Source organism: Xiphophorus maculatus, chromosome 6 (genome assembly GCF_002775205.1).
Source record: "Xiphophorus maculatus strain JP 163 A chromosome 6, X_maculatus-5.0-male, whole genome shotgun sequence".
NCBI lineage: Eukaryota > Metazoa > Chordata > Actinopteri > Cyprinodontiformes > Poeciliidae > Xiphophorus > Xiphophorus maculatus.
In genome coordinates, this window is record NC_036448.1 from 23,512,037 (window position 1) to 23,529,410 (window position 17,374).

Sequence of the window (17,374 nt, forward strand, 5' to 3'; positions counted from 1 at the left end):
ATAGAAACTTTCTTTTCGCATCACATGATCAACATGTTGATGTTGCTATTGGCGATAACGAGATGAAGGCTAGCACTATGGCTGAATTATGAATGTCTCGTGTTTACATGCATCGCTGCCATGATTTTAATGACTTACAGCGAGAACAAGCTTACTCTCGTGTGATTTTAATTTCATTTCCTTTTTAATGGAAACATTGCAGTTGTGAAAAAGCTTTTTTCTTTTCCAACATTAGCAGATTATAAACAAAGATTTGCACACATTTGTAATGGAAAAGCAGCTACTGTTCAACAGACGGTTAGTTTTTGTTAAAAGCTTGATCACTGCTTAGTTTTTAATCTAGTTAGATTTTATTTAACAGCTTTTAGACCATTTATAGTCAATATTTTTTATAGCAATGAATATTAGTTTTAGAACTATTTTGATTCTGCTTTTCTAGAATAACAGTTTAATAGCATGTAAGTATCTGTTTATTTTATTTTTCTACAAATTATTTAATGAACTGTTTTCCTCTCTTAAGTGTCCAGCCTTGATTGGGTGTTGGTAAAAAACATCAGAATTTGTCATTTAATAAGCCTCCATGTGAGGAATTGGTGTCGCACTGGAGTGTTTCAACCCCTTTTCACAAAAACTAACAAGCTAAATCCTTTCTGATCTTAATTAACGGCAGTTTGTCTGAATATTTCAGAAGCTGATGCAAAGCCAGACAGGAAAAGCTTTTCCTTTGCAGCAGCAGATAATTGGAGGGAAATGTCAGCATGGGCATCGAGGAAGAGTCGCCCAGCAGACTCGGATGTGTCTCTGAGCAGTTTTTAAAACGGTTAATGAGTGGATGACCACTTCTGCTAACATTTTCCTCATTTTATGACTATTTGTGGTCATGCAGAAAGTATGATGAGAAATACAGCACATACGTTTCTCCTGCTCAGTCTATTTTCTTTATTTAAAGCTTTTGCATTCGGTAAACTGCCCTTCCTGGTTACTAAATCACTCGGTAATATAAGCCAACTGGACTTTATTGGATCCGTTTTTGGAAAGAAACTACTGAGAAAGGAAGTTATTTGGAAAATAAACTCCTTTTAATTATCTCAAATTGATTAGAAACGACTATATTCCAAGACTACTGCCCCTCTAATCTGGTTATATGTCTGAATTTTAGTGTAATGTCCTTTCGCCTAGTGGTGATTGTCGAACATCTTGATTTAACCGGCTTGGAATAAATTATTTAGACTCTTAAGTCTATCTGTCTGATATTGGAAACTCCCTGCACCTCTTAAGTTTAAGGGGAAGTCTGGCTACGTTACGGAGAAAGCTGATTTCAGTAAACTGGTATTTAGGATCTCATCATTTTCTTCATCTCGTGACTACAGGTGATGGTCTTTATAAACACAAATTGGTAAATTGAGAGCTTTTATTTATGGTTTATCTTCTTCAACACCAAATATTAGAACAAAACCCATATTTCTCCAGATTATGGCCCCTGGTCAGGGTATCAGGGGCCATTAGGGGATACACTAATCATCCATCCTGTTATCACTTCACTGCAAAAACACAAAATCTTACCAAGTATTTTTGATTTACTTTCTAGTGCAAATATCTTAGTTTGTCTTATTTCAAGTTTGCTAACTTGCAAGTAACTTTTTTGGCAAGCTATAGCAGATTGTTTTAAGTCGCTAATTCTTTAATATTGATTGAAAAGTTCCAGTTCCACCGGCAGATTATTTAACTTATAAAACATTTTTTCAACAAGTTATTTTATCTACCAATAGAACAAGAACTTTTTCACAAATATTAAGGAATTATCGACTTAAAAGGTTTGGAAATATGCATTTCCAAACTAACGAAGCATCAAAATAATACCCGTCATTTGCTCAAATAAAAAACTTTAACCTAATGTATGTCTTAACTAAGCCTGGTTGTTAGCCTGGTCTGGAGCAGGCAGATATCTGGCTTAATCCGCTCTCCTGGTTTTGTGAAACTCCTCTCGTGTTTGCTGTTGTTTACAAAAGATGACACTGGATGAGCTGCAGAATGGATGACCGCTGCACAGATTTATATTCTTCATGTCTCACTAAAATAAATGTGGTCTTGACGGTGATGTAGAGCATCTTAATCTGAAAGGACCAAAAGATAAAAATGTTTCTATTCTCACCAAGAGAGACAACAAATGTCTCACCAAGATAAAGTTGTTTCTGTCATGAAGAAAGTAATTTATGGAACAGACATAATGCACTTTTACTCAAATAAGTTTTTATATTAGAGCTATAATATAGTTTATTATTGTTTCTCTTGCATTAAATCCCTAATTTCAAGGTGCTGTACGGACAAACAATTGTGCACCTATGCAAACATAAATAAAGTGCAGTAAAAAATAGAAAAATATACTGGAGAATACAAATTTAGACACTAAAATAAAAAGGTAGGACCCACTAATGGACTGCAGGATGTCTAGGTGTCCTGAATAGTCTGTGACTCTGTGTGTGAGAGTTTGAATAATGTTGGTTGTGTTTGCGGGGAGGAATATGTTTAGTGGTTATTTGCAGCCCAGGGCAGAATCTGCTGTTGGTAAATGTGATGAAGCTCCATCCAGTGGACAGCCAGTCAGACAGGTGATGGGTGGGATATGAAAGGTCTCCTGGGAGGACTCTGTGTTTTCCTGAGGCTACAGGAAATGGATATGACATCCAGAGAGGGGAGAGGGCATCTTATGGTGTATTTATATATATATAGGACAATATTTCTCAAAAGCTTTTGCATCCCACATGGGGACAGTATGTCAGCAAACTCTCCTCACAGGAATGATGGCGTTTCTTGACTAGATTGCTTTTTACCAAGGTGTTAAGAGATTGAACAAGATGTGAGTAATCAGGAAGACGGAAACTGTTTCCATTTGTTCTTTTATGAGGAGACGGTTGTGGCCTCGTCTGATATTCCTGAAATCCACATTCTTTTGTCACTCCTGACCCTCCATACATTACATCCTTTGTATAATCATATAAGGCGTTGGTTTACGAGTGTTTTAAAGTTTACGTACCAATCATAAAGATGACCTTTGGTTTCTTCTTTTCTGTGCAGCGACCTGCCGAAGGGACCAAAAAAAGTGTTCAAACATTTGATCCAGACCAAGATATAAATCTTTGTTGCCTTTTTGATAAACCTTTTTTTCTATGACCTGAAAACCAGATTTTCATTTTAAAAGGTGACGACCTGAAAATCAAACCTGGACAGTGAACAGTTCACTTAAAAATGTCAAAGTAAGAACGAGTCACAACTCAAACATTTCACATTTCACAAGACGCACAGAATCTTTCTCCTTTTCAGTCTTTTTTTTTTTTTTTTTAATGCAACAATAAAAATGTCAAACTGGATATTTAAAGATTCCTTTAGATAGAAATCCCATTCAACACTTTTTATTTTTTGTGCTGAATTTTTTAAAAATCCTTATAAAATTAAGATTCAGTGGAAAACAGAAATTAATTTTTTTTTTTTTTTTTACCAAAAAGACAGTTTTTGTTGAAACTTGCTGATTAGATGTGCAGTTGCTTAATATTCATAAAGTAAAGATAGTTTAAGCTCATACTTTCACCAAATGTTTCACGATATGTGAGAATAAACCGATACTAACCTGTTCAAGGAGGCATAATAACTAAGTTCTCACCTGACTTAACAGGAAAGTTAAAAAAGTTACAATAAGCAATAAATCAATTAAAATGAGATTAATAATTTCCATGTGGACAGTAGTCGTCAAAGAGTTGCTCCCCTTTAAAATGCAGCAAAAATTTGTTACCCAGTACAAAGCAGTTAGTTTGCACTACCTGCCACTTTTGCCTGTTTTCCCTGTCAAAGGTTAATGGTAAATATTTTTTGTGAGTAATTTTGGTCACAGTGACTTCATAATACATTTTACTTACTATTGCTTTGTTTGTTTTATTTATTTTGGATATTTAAAATATTTTCCAGTGCCAGTGTTAAATGTTCTTATAGAAGTTAGTGTATTTATATTTGAGAGAGTGAACTTGCATTAATGTTTTTATTGAAAACGGTCTCAAATGGATATTATTGTTTATCGCAATAATTTCTGGAACAATGTGTCATGCAGGAAAATTTATTTCTGTGACAGCCGTAAAGGTATTTTAATTTAAACTTTTATGAGCATGAATAATAAAACGGACCAATATTAAAGCCTCGCTGCATGTCATTCGTGCAGATCTTCAAGTATCATGAATGCAGAGTTTGTTTTCAAGGCCGTCTGCTGGAGATGAGCGGACATCGGTCCTGAATCTACTGACTGCTCTCCCCAGATATTAGCCGGTCAATACTGTTGATGCAGAACGACAAACCCAAACTCACTCTGGCCGTAGAGGGACGTTTATTCATGCATCTGGTCAATAATGCTAATAATGCTGCGACACTTTTGGCATTTCCAGATAAAAGGCTGTTTCTAATTAAATCAGCAGCTGGGACAGAAAGTATGGCGTAGAAGTTATTTTTTCTTGCTCATTTTTAATTAGTATATCTAGTAAACTTACTTTCTGTGGCTCCTTCAGCGTACTCCTCCTCTTCATCAGCCTGGAGAAAGAGAGATGCTAAGATGTTAACTGTTGTGTTTTAATCTGATTATTTGTTTTTTTTTAGAAATTCAGTCAGTTTTGAAATAATTCACAAGTTGCCACAAGTTTAAATATTGTTTATTGTGTCCAACGTCAAATGCGAATTGTTTTATTCATCTTCATTATGGTCATTTACTTCTTTTTTTAGTTTGCATGGAGAAACTCTTGTTGGTTTACTTGACAACCCAGAACAAGTGCTAAACTAAGCAGCAGTTTAGCACTTTGTTTTATTTGATGAAATTAGATTACATGTTCAAATTTCATGAGTTAAATGTCTGTAGAGCATAGTTTTGGTCAGGCTAAATAAAAAATTATGTTTTTATTCTTTTAAGTACATTTTCCAGTCCTCATATCCAGATTTTTCAACAAGGGTGTTTATTTTTTGCTTTAAAAGAAGCTAATTGAAACCTACTATTTATTTAGCATTTCCATTAGTTTTTATTTGCTGTGCTGCCATGTCAAACAATCGAAGCAGCAACTATTTAAAAAAGGAAATTGTTGTGTCCCATTGCACTGCATATAAATATGAATTTATTCATATTTATTTCTCACTGATAAACAATCTTTTTGGTCTCAGCAGTTGAAGAACCTTGATGACAAATGTTGCATTTGCAGAAACAAAGATATTTAATTAATAATTTAAGGCTCTCCATGAAAAACTGTTTACAAAATTCGACAAGCCTGAGAATTAGATTTGAGTTTTTGACTGGAAATCAATGTGAACCACATCAAAAACACTGAGTCATTTCTATTCAGTTGAATAAAATTAAAAGAAGAAATGCATCCAAAGTAGTGGGTTAATGTAGCAGTGAGTCTGTTGGCATTTTAAACAGTGCAGATTGTGCAACGCATTCAGAAAAATCTGAAACAAACAACTATTGTCTTCCCTCCTAACAATCCAGCGTGAGCTTTCATCACCTCCTGCTTTTCTTTCACGTCCCACTGAAATGCGTTTGGATCTGCAAAGGCCTCTCTTAACGTCTAAAGAATGGCTTTCATTATGCACTGAATGCTCAGTAAGGTGACTGTCTGGCAGCTACGTGCAGAAAAAAACGCATAACTGCTAAATGTGTTCTCATTCCAGTCCGAGGCGGCTCCAGACAATAAGTTTTGTGCTTTTTTTGTCAAAGCAAAATCAAAGCCAGCAGCACGGCAAACATAATAGATCTTTTGATGTGATGTTTCATGAAGCGGCCGTATGAGTTTTAATTTGATTCGATCCGCCGTTCTAACACAACTCCCAGAAGATTTATCAGCATTTCTGTAAACAGGAGGTGATTAAAAACCGCTCTCACATCACGAATGACTCAGGTTGCTCCGACACCTACAGTGTTTTCATCTAACTGGGTCCTCCAACAGTGATACTCATTTTATTAGGGCGAAAGTTAATAGTTGTTTGACGTTTAGAAATCGAATCCATGAGATGAGATCAGGGTGAAGTAATTAACAATGTTACACACAAGACTTTTTTTATGTTTTGGAAGTTAAATATGTAAATGTTAAATAATTTCTTGTAACTGGGCAAATCTGTACTCCTTGTTGCAATAAAACTGCAACTTTGTGTATTTTCTTTCTGCTTCTGTTTGCTTTTCACTAGATAAATATTGGAGATAAATCCCAAAAGCACAATTACAGAGATAGGAAGCAGTATCTGACATCCTCTAACTGCTGCTAATGGCTAATGTGAGAAAATAAATTGCATCATAAAAATGAAACTTTGGTCAAGCAACAAATGCAAAGCAAATATGACAGTAGAGCTCTTTTCTGATTTTTCTGCATGTATAAAGTGGTGGAGGAGAAAAATGGACAAGTGTTTATCAGGAAGAGAACAGAAGATTACAAATAAAACTGGATATCCTTTCCCTTATGATTTTAAACAAGACAAATTTAATATTCAGGATTACAAATAAGAGCATTGTAATACCAGTGGCTCTCCAGTAGGTGGTGACGATGTCAACATTAAAGACAAAAATACCAAAACAATTCTGAGCAGATGAAAAAAATGACGACCTTCTTAAACAGAAAATGTAATCAAGAAGCACATTTGTCCAGTTTTAACGTCTCACAAACAATGTTTAGGTTAAGAGGGAAATCAACATATTTACACCAACATGTTCAGCTAGTCGTGGATCTTCTTAACAACCGCAATGATGAGTGTCAGGGTATTCTGCTGATTATTCTGATGATTAATTGAGCAATCGAATAAAGATTTTATAAAATAAAATATTGGTAAATTCTACCATAAGAGCAGTATTACTACTGCTCTTATCACCTGCGGATTTATCAGTCCGCAGGTGATAAATCAAGTTTTTATCACCTGCGGATTTTAGCAAAAGTTAAATCTTATTTTGGTTTTAAGGACCTTGAAGGACTTACCCATGCCTTCATTACATCTCGTTTGGATTATTGCATTTCATTATATAGAGGCATGGATAAATCACAGATGCAGCAACTTCAAATCATCCAGAACGCAGCAGCACGACTTCTTACAGGAACCAGGAAGCGTGACCATATAAGGCCCATACTGGCCTCTTTACACTGGCTGCCTGTTTTTTATCGAATAGATTTTAAGATTCTTTTATTAACTTATAAAGTTTTAAATGGATTAGCTCCCCCTTATCTTCGGGACCTTTTAAAATTTCAGTCTGTGTCCAGAACCCTACGTTCAAATAATCAGCTATTACTGACAGTTCCTCGGACCCGACTTAAGAGGAAAGGAGATCGGGCTTTTTCTGTTGTTGGTCCTCCTCTATGGAACAATCTTCCTTTCCAAATTAGATCTGCCCACAGCCTGGATCATTTTAAATCGCTTCTTAAAACTCATTTTTATTCCTTAGCATTTAATTGAACTAGTGTTTTGATACTCTGTTTTTATTAATTTGTGTTATTGTCATTCTCGTACAGCACTTTGGTGCAGTTTTATGCCTGTTTTTAAAGTGCTATATAAATAAATTTGACATTGACATTACTAACATTGGGTCAAATTTTTACATTTGTGCATCAATATAATTACTTTTCTGTAGTTTATGACCCTGTAACAATAATAGCTCACTTTTTAAACAAGCACAAATTACACAAAAATCTGAAAATATATTCAATTTAATAATAAAGCAGGAGGCTCACAGACACTTCTGAAGAATGCATACTACAGTTTTAGTTTCTGTATTCCTCAGTCAGTGTAACAGATGAACTCTCACCTTGTCCAGCCATTTACAGCTTTTATGTTCATGTGAACGACTGGATTTGGTTTCTTCGTCACACAGAAACATCTACCAGCTCTGTACTGCCACGATGCGCTCCGCCACCCAGTTGTTGCAGTCGGGATAATGATTCATTTATTTCGTTAATGATCAACTACTACAGCACAGCCGCCCACAGTGTTCAGTTTATAACCTGTATAAACACACCAGCCGCGCTCTGAACCGGCCACCAGGCAGCAGCTCCGGCAGGAGAAAGGGTTCCTACTCCAGGCATCGTGTTACTTATTTTAAGGATGCTTACTGTTTCCTCGAAAAACGATATACAGTAAACATCGTCATTGTCATCAATTAATGAAATAATTGATAATCGAACTTAAAAATTGGACGTTCCTCATTCGAAGAATCGCTACATTATACTGCTAGCACTTAGCTTTCGTCAACAACTCGTAGGCGGAAGTGAGAGCATTGGACAACAAAATTACCTGGCTGCAACAAGGTGTGCTAATTAATAAAACGCAATTTAGGAAAGCCTTGAGGCAGGTAATTTTCCTTGAGGAATTTTAATAATCAAGGTACTCTAATCATTCGAGGAATCGTTGCAGCCCTAATATGAAGCCTGCTGATGCTGGAGTTTAGCTGTGGAAACGTATTTTCTGGAGTGAAAAATCACACTTCCCTGTCTGGTAACCCAATTGAGAAGTCTGGGTTAGGAATTGCTACCAAAACACTTCAGCTCAACTCTGTGGCTTTGGGATGAATTGGAGCGGAGTCTGCAAGTCAGGGCTTCCCGTCCAACATCAGTGTCTGACCTCAGAAATGGACTTATGGAAGAATTGGGGAGTTTTTCCCATAAAAACACTCCTGAATATTATAGACAGGCTTCATAGAGGAGATGTTGGGTCAGCGTTATAATAAAGCCCTTCAGTAAAAAACGGGATGTCAAAGTTCATGAGCGTGAATACTTCTGGTGTTATTTGTTTTTATTGTGGTATAATAAAACCAAAGTCAGTTCTTTGACTACAGAGGTGATTACAACATTTGGATGCCTGTTACTGTGAAGCCCAAGCATAGCTGGAGTTTGGGGATCAGTGGAGCCTCTCGGGTAAAAGCGGAGCCCAGCGCTGTTATTGGTGATAAATAAAAGGTGCCAGTGTGGAGGAGTGGGTGCCAGTAACAAGCCAGCTTGTCATGTGGGTACACCAACTGGTGTGATGACTCAGAGGCAGAAACACATGCACGGCACACAGCTCTCCCACGCGATCGGTATAAAATATTCATGCACGAACGCCAAAACCGTCAGTAAGATTCACTGATCAGTTCATTTCTAGGGATACAGTAGAGACGATGCACTCAGGCTTACACAAATATCCAAAAATAACTCCCTCTGTTATAGATATTTACTCCTTTTATTCACTTGGCATTTATTGGATTCTGATTTTGTGCGTTAAACCCATTTTCTGTTGTGGATGTTAACATAAATCTTTAGTTGTTTATAAATTTAATTTCATGATACACCAGACAGTCTGTTAGACTCGGTTTGATTGGGGACCAAACTTGCAACATTTGTTATATTTTCAGCTGCTGTGGTTCACTTTCACACTGTCAAACAAACCAAATTAATCAAATCCTGTTCCCCTCCTCGCCTGTAGTGGCGCTGCACTAGGAACTACCAAAGGAAATGACATAAAAACCTCTGAACAAGCATCATCCTCCAACCGCTTCCTGTTGTCGTCTTCATCTTTTTCTGTCAATAGTAACATCCTCTTGTTGATCACGTGACTCACATGACGTGGAAAAAATGTTTCCATTGCAGTTTTGCAAATATATAATATACTTGATGTCATGATATATATTTTTTTTACCTGCTCCAATCCTCTACAGTAGAAGGAAGGTCTGGATATTCCTGAGTTGATTTTTTGTCTGTTGACCATATTGGATTTAACTAAAAATTTCTTGCACTTGCAGTGGATGGCCAGTAGTTGGCAGTGTGTTGTATGATGCACTAGTGTCCACTTCGGTGGTCTGTGTGCATTCATAACATAAAAATCCACAAGAAACACAAGAAAATGGGTTCTAGATGGCTGTCCACTGCAGCGACCGCTAAGCATGAGAGGCATAAAGTCCTTTTCTTCTTTTTAAAGAGAAAAACAATTGTTGGTTTGGAACAAGGAGAAACTGCGGAGAGACTAAAAGAATTATGTTTTCCACCCGGTCTGATGGCTTTGAACCTATTTTTCAAAAGGAGTTGAAATTATGATTTTAATCAAGGTGAAAGAAAACGGGGAAGAAACCTTTCCTTTGCTTTTAAAACTGTAGAGCTAAAAGGAAATTATCTGAACTCTGGAGAGTTTTCCAAATCCTCCTGCTCTAAAGGATTGCTGTTATGAAGCGACCCCCTGTTCTGGATTTTCCAGACATGAAAGAAGATGCTTCTGTGTAGCGGATGCAGTTTTTTTATTTTTTATTTTAGCTCATTAATCGCCTCATGAGGCTGAGCAGTGACAGGAAACAGCCGCTGGCAGAAAGCAGAGCTGCAGCTGCTCAGCTTGGATGTGATGCTGACAGAAACTCTGGCTGTGAACTCGCTGGCGCTTCAGCTTTGGGTCCATTTGTGAATGAAACCTTGGTGTTAATGATGCGGTGTAGCCGCTGCTTCATTAGCCAAGGGAAGACCGAACCTTTTGGGATCTATTCTCTAATGAGATATGACACAAATACAGTCGCTTCAGCACAGATGCAACCCTGCAGCTTCCCCGAAAACATGAATAAAAATATGACACCAGTTATAAACTGTGCCACAGCCTTTGTTTAAGGCAAGGCTGGCAAACTAGTTTCCCCTCTGTGTTACGTAAAAGTTGTTTTGATGAAAAATTAGGTCAGAAAGAGTCTCACTACTTTAATTATTATTCACTGCGACTGCAGAATAGGTATAAAGGAAATAAAAGCTAATTTAATTTGTCTAACAGAAAAAGATGCAAAAGCATGCAGACATCTTGAAATGTTTTTGTTTTTTTCAGGTTGTGTTTTGTTTATGATTTTTATGTGACAGACTTTCTTAAGGCAGCTCATAATTGTGAAGTAAATGAAAAAACTGCATGTTTTCTTTTCAGTCCATCAGAAAAAGGAGCATAGCTGGAGATGAGAAATTTTAAAAATAAATTCTCCAATTTGTTTTATACCACTTCAGATTTCTGATTTCTTGTTTTTTTCTGATGTTCCTTTCTAAAAAAGAATTTAGAAAAGACAGAAAATATTGACAAGAAGTGGCTGTGAGTTGTACGATGGAGTATGAGGGCCAGGATATGATAACTACTGTTTAATTATGAGAATATAATCATAATATTTGCAAAATAAAGGAGCAATATTATCAGAAAAACATCTTAAAATTAGGAGAAATGTAATTTTAATGAAAAAAAGCTAACAGATCAAGATCTGACGTGGCCACATCGGTCCGTGTCGTTCTCTTTAAAATAGACATCGTTGTTTGTGCAAAGGTTTCAAAGTCCCGCTATTAATAATAATTTGATGCTGATCTGTTAATATATGAAGTATTTCCTTATAAACTAATACCAAAGTATAACTTAAGATTCTCAACCTTTCTAATTCAAATTAGAAAGGTTTTTCTGTAACATTTCTCATAAAATTACTACTTAATGTTTCTAATATTACCCCTGTATTCTTGTAATATTATGACATTATTCTCGTAATAAAAACAAAGAAAGAAATTGTAGCCTGGCTCTAATGTTCAAAGTCCAAATAAGTAGAAGGTGTCAAACAAGATGGTGGCGCTTGGTGCACTGACATCACTTTGAACTAAAGAAACCCAAGGAGTGCATTGGTAAAAAAAAAAAAAATCCTGATTCTCCAAAAGTTAAACATTCAAAAACCAAAAAATTGGTTAATTGGTAAAAATCTTTACTTAGATGCTGGTCGAGACCCGAAGAAGAACTTGCAACTCTAATTACACTGGCATGCTAAAGTATAAGTACTATTCTTATAAGTATAAGTACTTTAGCATGTCAGCCGTGGCGCCGCTCTTTCATCAGGAATTAATCAGAGCAGGTGGACAGTTTGGGAATAATTGGAAAAAACTTCCAAGAAATTGGACAGCACACGTCAAAACCTCCTGCTGCAATCCTCTTTGAGCAGCACGATTACTCAACCCATCTCCTCACATCAGACGCTGCAAATACAGGGCGACAGGGCGTTGCTGCGTCTTTGTTCCACTTCGCAGGACGCACCGCGTCCCCCTTCGGCGTGGCGAGAGGTTGCACAGGACATGGCCGTCTTCAGTGAGTCGTTCTCGCTTGGTTTGTTTGCACTCCGCTCGCCCTCCAGCCTCTCTGCGTTTCACCTCTACATGGATTAATGACTTACAGTATGAATAGAGCGGCCTCTGCCCAGGCTTTGAACGTGTCTGAATAATGAGTGGATGACATCATTTGGTCATTGATCAGCCTCATTCAAAGGTCAACGTATTCTGGCTCCACAAAGAGCGTCAACCGGTTGTGAAGCCCTGAGAGAGGAGGGACAGTCAGGACTTGGGGAAAGGAAGCTCTGCGATCAACTTAAAGACAAAACGTCAGACTGCTTGGTTTGGTTTTCCTGTAAAAGTGGAGCAGATTCAGGGTTTATTTCACCTCATGTAGCCACTTCATGCAGATGAATGAGCAGGCTCTTAAAGGACTCTCATTAAACTCCAGGTCGTAGTTCCCCCTATTGAGCAGGTGAAATACTGACTATGAAGGGCTTTCTGAGCATTTCCTGTAGATTGAATGTGTTTCAAAGTCAAAATACCCGAGATGCTAAAAATGTTTAAGCTTACAATTAATTGTTGATTAATGGTTTATTAGACAGAAATAAGTTTAATTCGATTAACTTATAAGGTCCGCTTATACCTTCTTCGTTGTAGTTTGGCCGCCGTACAGCAGAGGGCTGGTCGCTGGTCATTTTTAAGCGGCGGTGTCACATAACAGGGAAGAGAGTCCGGTTTAGGGTGAAAAATGCACTTTTTAGGTTTCGTTTCAAAATGTAAACACTCGACAAGCTCCTTAACTTTGACGGAGGAACTTCAGCTGATGGGCCGGAGTATCTTAGAGCTGTTATTAATTAATGTAGTTCATGGAATGACGTGTTAATATTCCTTCAACAGCAATACAACAATAAGTGCTCAAAAGATCTAAGACTAGCATTACCTTAATATATTTTTACTCAAGTAAAAGTAGCCGTCCAAGAAATTATTCAAGTAAGAGTATAAAAGTATTTGGTACAAAGCTACTCAAGTATTGAGTAGCTGATCAAATCATTAATCATTTGATATTTTAAAATGACATAGTTTGTATTTTATGTACAAAATGACAATAATTCATATAAGTAACAAAAATGATAAGGCAAAATAACATTTTTCAAATCCGTTTCTTTCAATGTAAAGCGTATTAAAGTTCAATAAAAACTGCAGGTGTGCGTCTGGTGAATTTTTGTTTAAAACCTGTTTGTTTTTAATTCAGTGGGTAGAAAATCCAGAAATAAGATACTCCATACTCCATAATATACATAAATACTCCATAATAAAATTTCTCAAGTAAAACTAAAAATACTCCTAAAAGTAAAATTTTTCAATAAAGTTACTCAAGTAAAAGTAATTAAGTAAATGTAACCAGTTACTAATAAACTGGCAACAAGACAATGCTACTGTTTGAAAGCTTCTCTGTTCATGGGGAATTAAGTCTTTTACTTTTCTATTCATCAAATTAAGATGTTTCTGTCTTGTTATATTTTATAAATGTGTGTAAGTTTAACAATGTGAGAACCACAATTTTATCTTTATTCAGTCTGTACTTAATGCAACTGACACAAAATAATGTTTTTTATTCAACATATTGTGAAAAATGTAGGTCTTTATGTTATAGAAAGACATCTGTCCCTCTTTATACAAGACAAAAATGGCCGCTTATCAATAACTTTCACCCCTGACACTCATATTTTCCTTTATATATTATCTCTCAGTCTTCTTACCTAACTCAGGACTTGGTAGAATCGGCTGTAGTTTTTTGTATTTGGGTTTTCTTGGGCTGCGTTCTTCCCGACAGTTGCAGTTGAGCGTCGTCTGACTGGATTTGAACTGCCGGTGAACTCCTCCTCTGCAGATGTTTGCTGAGTTTTAAGCCTGTGTTTTGCCAGATGGATTCAGGTCACTGATGTGTTGAAAGGTGAACGTCGGTCACCTCCATCCGGAGATGTTTTTGTCTATTTCCGGCTACATTCATCCATTCCTTCACTTCCTATCAGGGTTTTTTTTTTTTGGTCCCTGCTGCTAAGAGCTTCAGGAGTTTGATGCTGTCACAGTAAGAAGAGAGCGCAACAAAACATTTTACTGGGAGGTCATCAAAACAAGCATTAATATCTTATAGATGGAGAGTGATCTAAAAAAATAAACCGGGTGCCCGCTTCTGAAGAACTAAAAAAGGGGAATAACCATAAATAAGTATATAAAGGTCTTAATGTGAGCAAAAAAGAACCAATTTCAGCTACATGCTATCAAGCTTAGTTTGTCGGCCCCCAAAATGAGACATCTGTGATAAATTAGCATAATCAGAGACAGAGAAACAATATACAACATTATATAAAATGTAAACACATAAATTTTATGTAAGCCTTTTATAAGTTTTTCACTGTCACCTCTTCTTTTAAGAGCAGGCACAAATGCCAAAAAGTGAGCTCCGGTCCGCCTAAAAACCTCGGTCTCAGTTTGGTTGAAGTGAACTCTGGTGCAGCATGAATGCTAAATAGAGACAGCTCCAAAAGCAGGAGGTGGACCACAGTGCAGGGCATTCTGGGTAAAAACAACCTAAACAAATGAGCTAGTCTACCACTAGTGGGAGAAATGGCTTATAGTCTTTTACCAAAGACAAAAGTGAAATGCTAAAAATGGTAAAATATGATGGTAATCTATTTTTCATTACATTTTGTGAAGAAGGAAGTTGCACTCATGTCTTCTTCAAAGGTTTTTGTGTTGTTTGCTTCGGTTGTTCTTGGTGCAGCGCCACCACAGGCGAGGAGGGGAACAGGTTTTCAAATAGTTTGGCTCGTTTGACACAGTGCAGTGTGAAAGCAAAAATGTAACAAATGTTGCAACCTTGGTCCCCGATCAAACCAGGAAAAACTCCCTTAAAGGTACACAGTTAGTATTTGGGGCAAACGGATGTTTTTCACCAACAGCTCCCTGATCTGAAATCATTAAATTGAAGACATGGAGAGAAAAACGGGAGGCGCAGAGAGTGTGTATATGTGAAAAAAAGCCTACCTGGTTAGAAAACAGCCTTAGAGAATCAAAAGTGGAAAAGGGCTCAGAAAGATGTTTTGAGTCGTTTAGTTGGATGAGAGATCAGACAGAGGTTGGAGTTGTTGCTCCACCGACAGCAGCACCAGATTGTGTGGAGGAATGGAGCTGATTTGAAACGCTGCCAAACGTTGCACAACAATGCCTCCTATCTCAGGACATTTGCAGCGCTGAATCATCTGGCCTTTGAGACGAGCTCACCGACACCTTTTTATTTTTTAAAGCTGCTTTGAAGCTGTCGCTCATGTTTAAAACCAAGGAGGAAGCGAGGAGAAAAGAAGAGCGCCGGATGTGGAAATCAAAGTTTATCTGGTTGGTGATCTTCATTTAAAATGCAATCAAAGAGAAATATTTAAATATTAATATTAAAGTGAGGTTAAAAAGGCTAAAGAGGAACCTTCTGGATTTGGATAAATATAAGAACACTACAGGATTTTCTACACTTTTATCTTCATGGAGTTTTTGTCAAGTTTTTATGAGTTAAAGGTAAAAGCTTCACAATAAGTTCTACCAAGTACTTTTGGTCTAGTTTCTAGATATCTTAGTACACTTGAATTAAGACAAAACTAACTTGCAAGCGAGTTTTCAGCAATTTATAAACGCTTGTTTTAAGTAAATAATTCCTTAATATTGATGAAAAAGTACCAGTTCTGTTAGCAAATTATTTCACTTATAACAAGACTTTTTCCCAAGTTATAAATCAAATTATCTGCCAGTGGAACTAGTACTTTTTCATCGATATCAAGGTATTATTTGCTTAAAACAAGCTCCTGTTTCTTGCTGAAAAGTTACTTGTGGATAAGTTTTTCTCTTTTCAAGTATACGAAGATACCTGTCCCAGGAACTAGACCTAAAATACTTGGTAAGGTTTTGTTTTTGCAGTGCAGTTTGAATAATTACTGAATTTATCAGCACATATCTTCATGCACAGCGCTGGGAAATCATCTCACCTGATTTTCTTTGTGGGCTTCCTCTGCCAGGCTGCCTATTTCCCCCAGCAGATTGAGATCCAGTTCACTCGGACCTGAACACAGACAAACCCAGTCGTTAACTCATAACAGGATCACTTTAACAGCTTGGTATTTTAGGAACAGAGAGAAAATTGTACACCCCCTTTCAATCAGTTTAATGTATCAGGACATAATAAAATGTTCTGCTATTTACTAGGTTAAATAAATTATTTAAATTCACTTTAATGTGTAAAAAAAACATAATACACACACTCTTCAGATGAGAAAAGATGTGCATGAAGAAGTAAGTACACCCCTCCTGTTTCAATACAAATTAAGATCTGATTTAAGATTTAGGAATTTAAGATCTACAATTTAAGATCTGATAAACTTTATTTACTAGCAGCTACTTGCTCTTATTTATTAAGAATTTCACAGCATAGCCTGGCAAGGTTATGTCTAAGTAAACACAAAATTAGTGGAACAATTGTCTTTCAAACAGATGAGGTAAAGCAGATTACCAAAAACTCAAACTAACTGTAAAGCACGGTGTTGGTGGGGTGATGATGTAGGCCTAATTTACAGCTTTGCTGTAAACAAATGAGTCAAACATAAGGCCGTCTATTCGACAGCTGAAAACAGGACACAGCAGTGAATCTGCAGAACGGTGAAATATGGAGGTGGCAGAATCATGCTGTGGGGTTTCTTTAATTAACATAGTACCAATGTTTTTGTCAAATTATGAAGTTTTTACTAAATGCCACTCAGTTTTGACCCAAAACCTGCTTGAAAACTAAAGATGTTTATTTTTCTGCATCACTGTGAGGTGAAACACAAATCAGCAAAAATGTCTACACTGCACAAAAATCCAAAACATAATCCAACAGAAATCTGTGGACAACATTCGTTGCCACAATCTGATTCATTTAAGGAACATTTTCAATGTTGAAGGGAGCAAATATACTATATACAAGTCTGGAAAAAATTGAGACCATTTAAAATGACCAGCTTATCTGATTTTACTTTTTATAGGTATATTTTTGAGTAAAATGAACATTGTTCTTTTATGCTATGAACTACTGACAACATGGCTCTGAAATCCCAAGCAAAGATTGTGCTTTTATTTGCAGAAAATGAGAAATTATCATAATGAAAAAGAAGCAGTGCTTTCAGATCTCAAATAATAAAACAAGTTAATATTAATTTAGAAACAATACTAATGTTTTAACTCAGAAAAAGTTAAGAAATCAATATTTGTTGGAATAACCAGGAGGT

General features: G+C 36.6%; 1 protein-coding gene across 1 annotated transcript in view; it reads right to left on the minus strand.

Moving 5' to 3' along the window:
• Positions 1-17,374, minus strand: part of ak5 (adenylate kinase 5) — a 97,552-nt gene that overhangs the window by 21,110 nt on the left and 59,068 nt on the right. Inside the window, exons 8-10 of the mRNA XM_005811454.2 lie at positions 16,100-16,173; positions 4,530-4,569; positions 3,035-3,079 (exon numbers count right to left, since the gene is read on the minus strand). Of these exons, the coding sequence (XP_005811511.1) occupies positions 3,035-3,079; positions 4,530-4,569; positions 16,100-16,173 (159 nt within the window). The remainder of the gene's footprint in view (positions 1-3,034; positions 3,080-4,529; positions 4,570-16,099; positions 16,174-17,374) is intronic.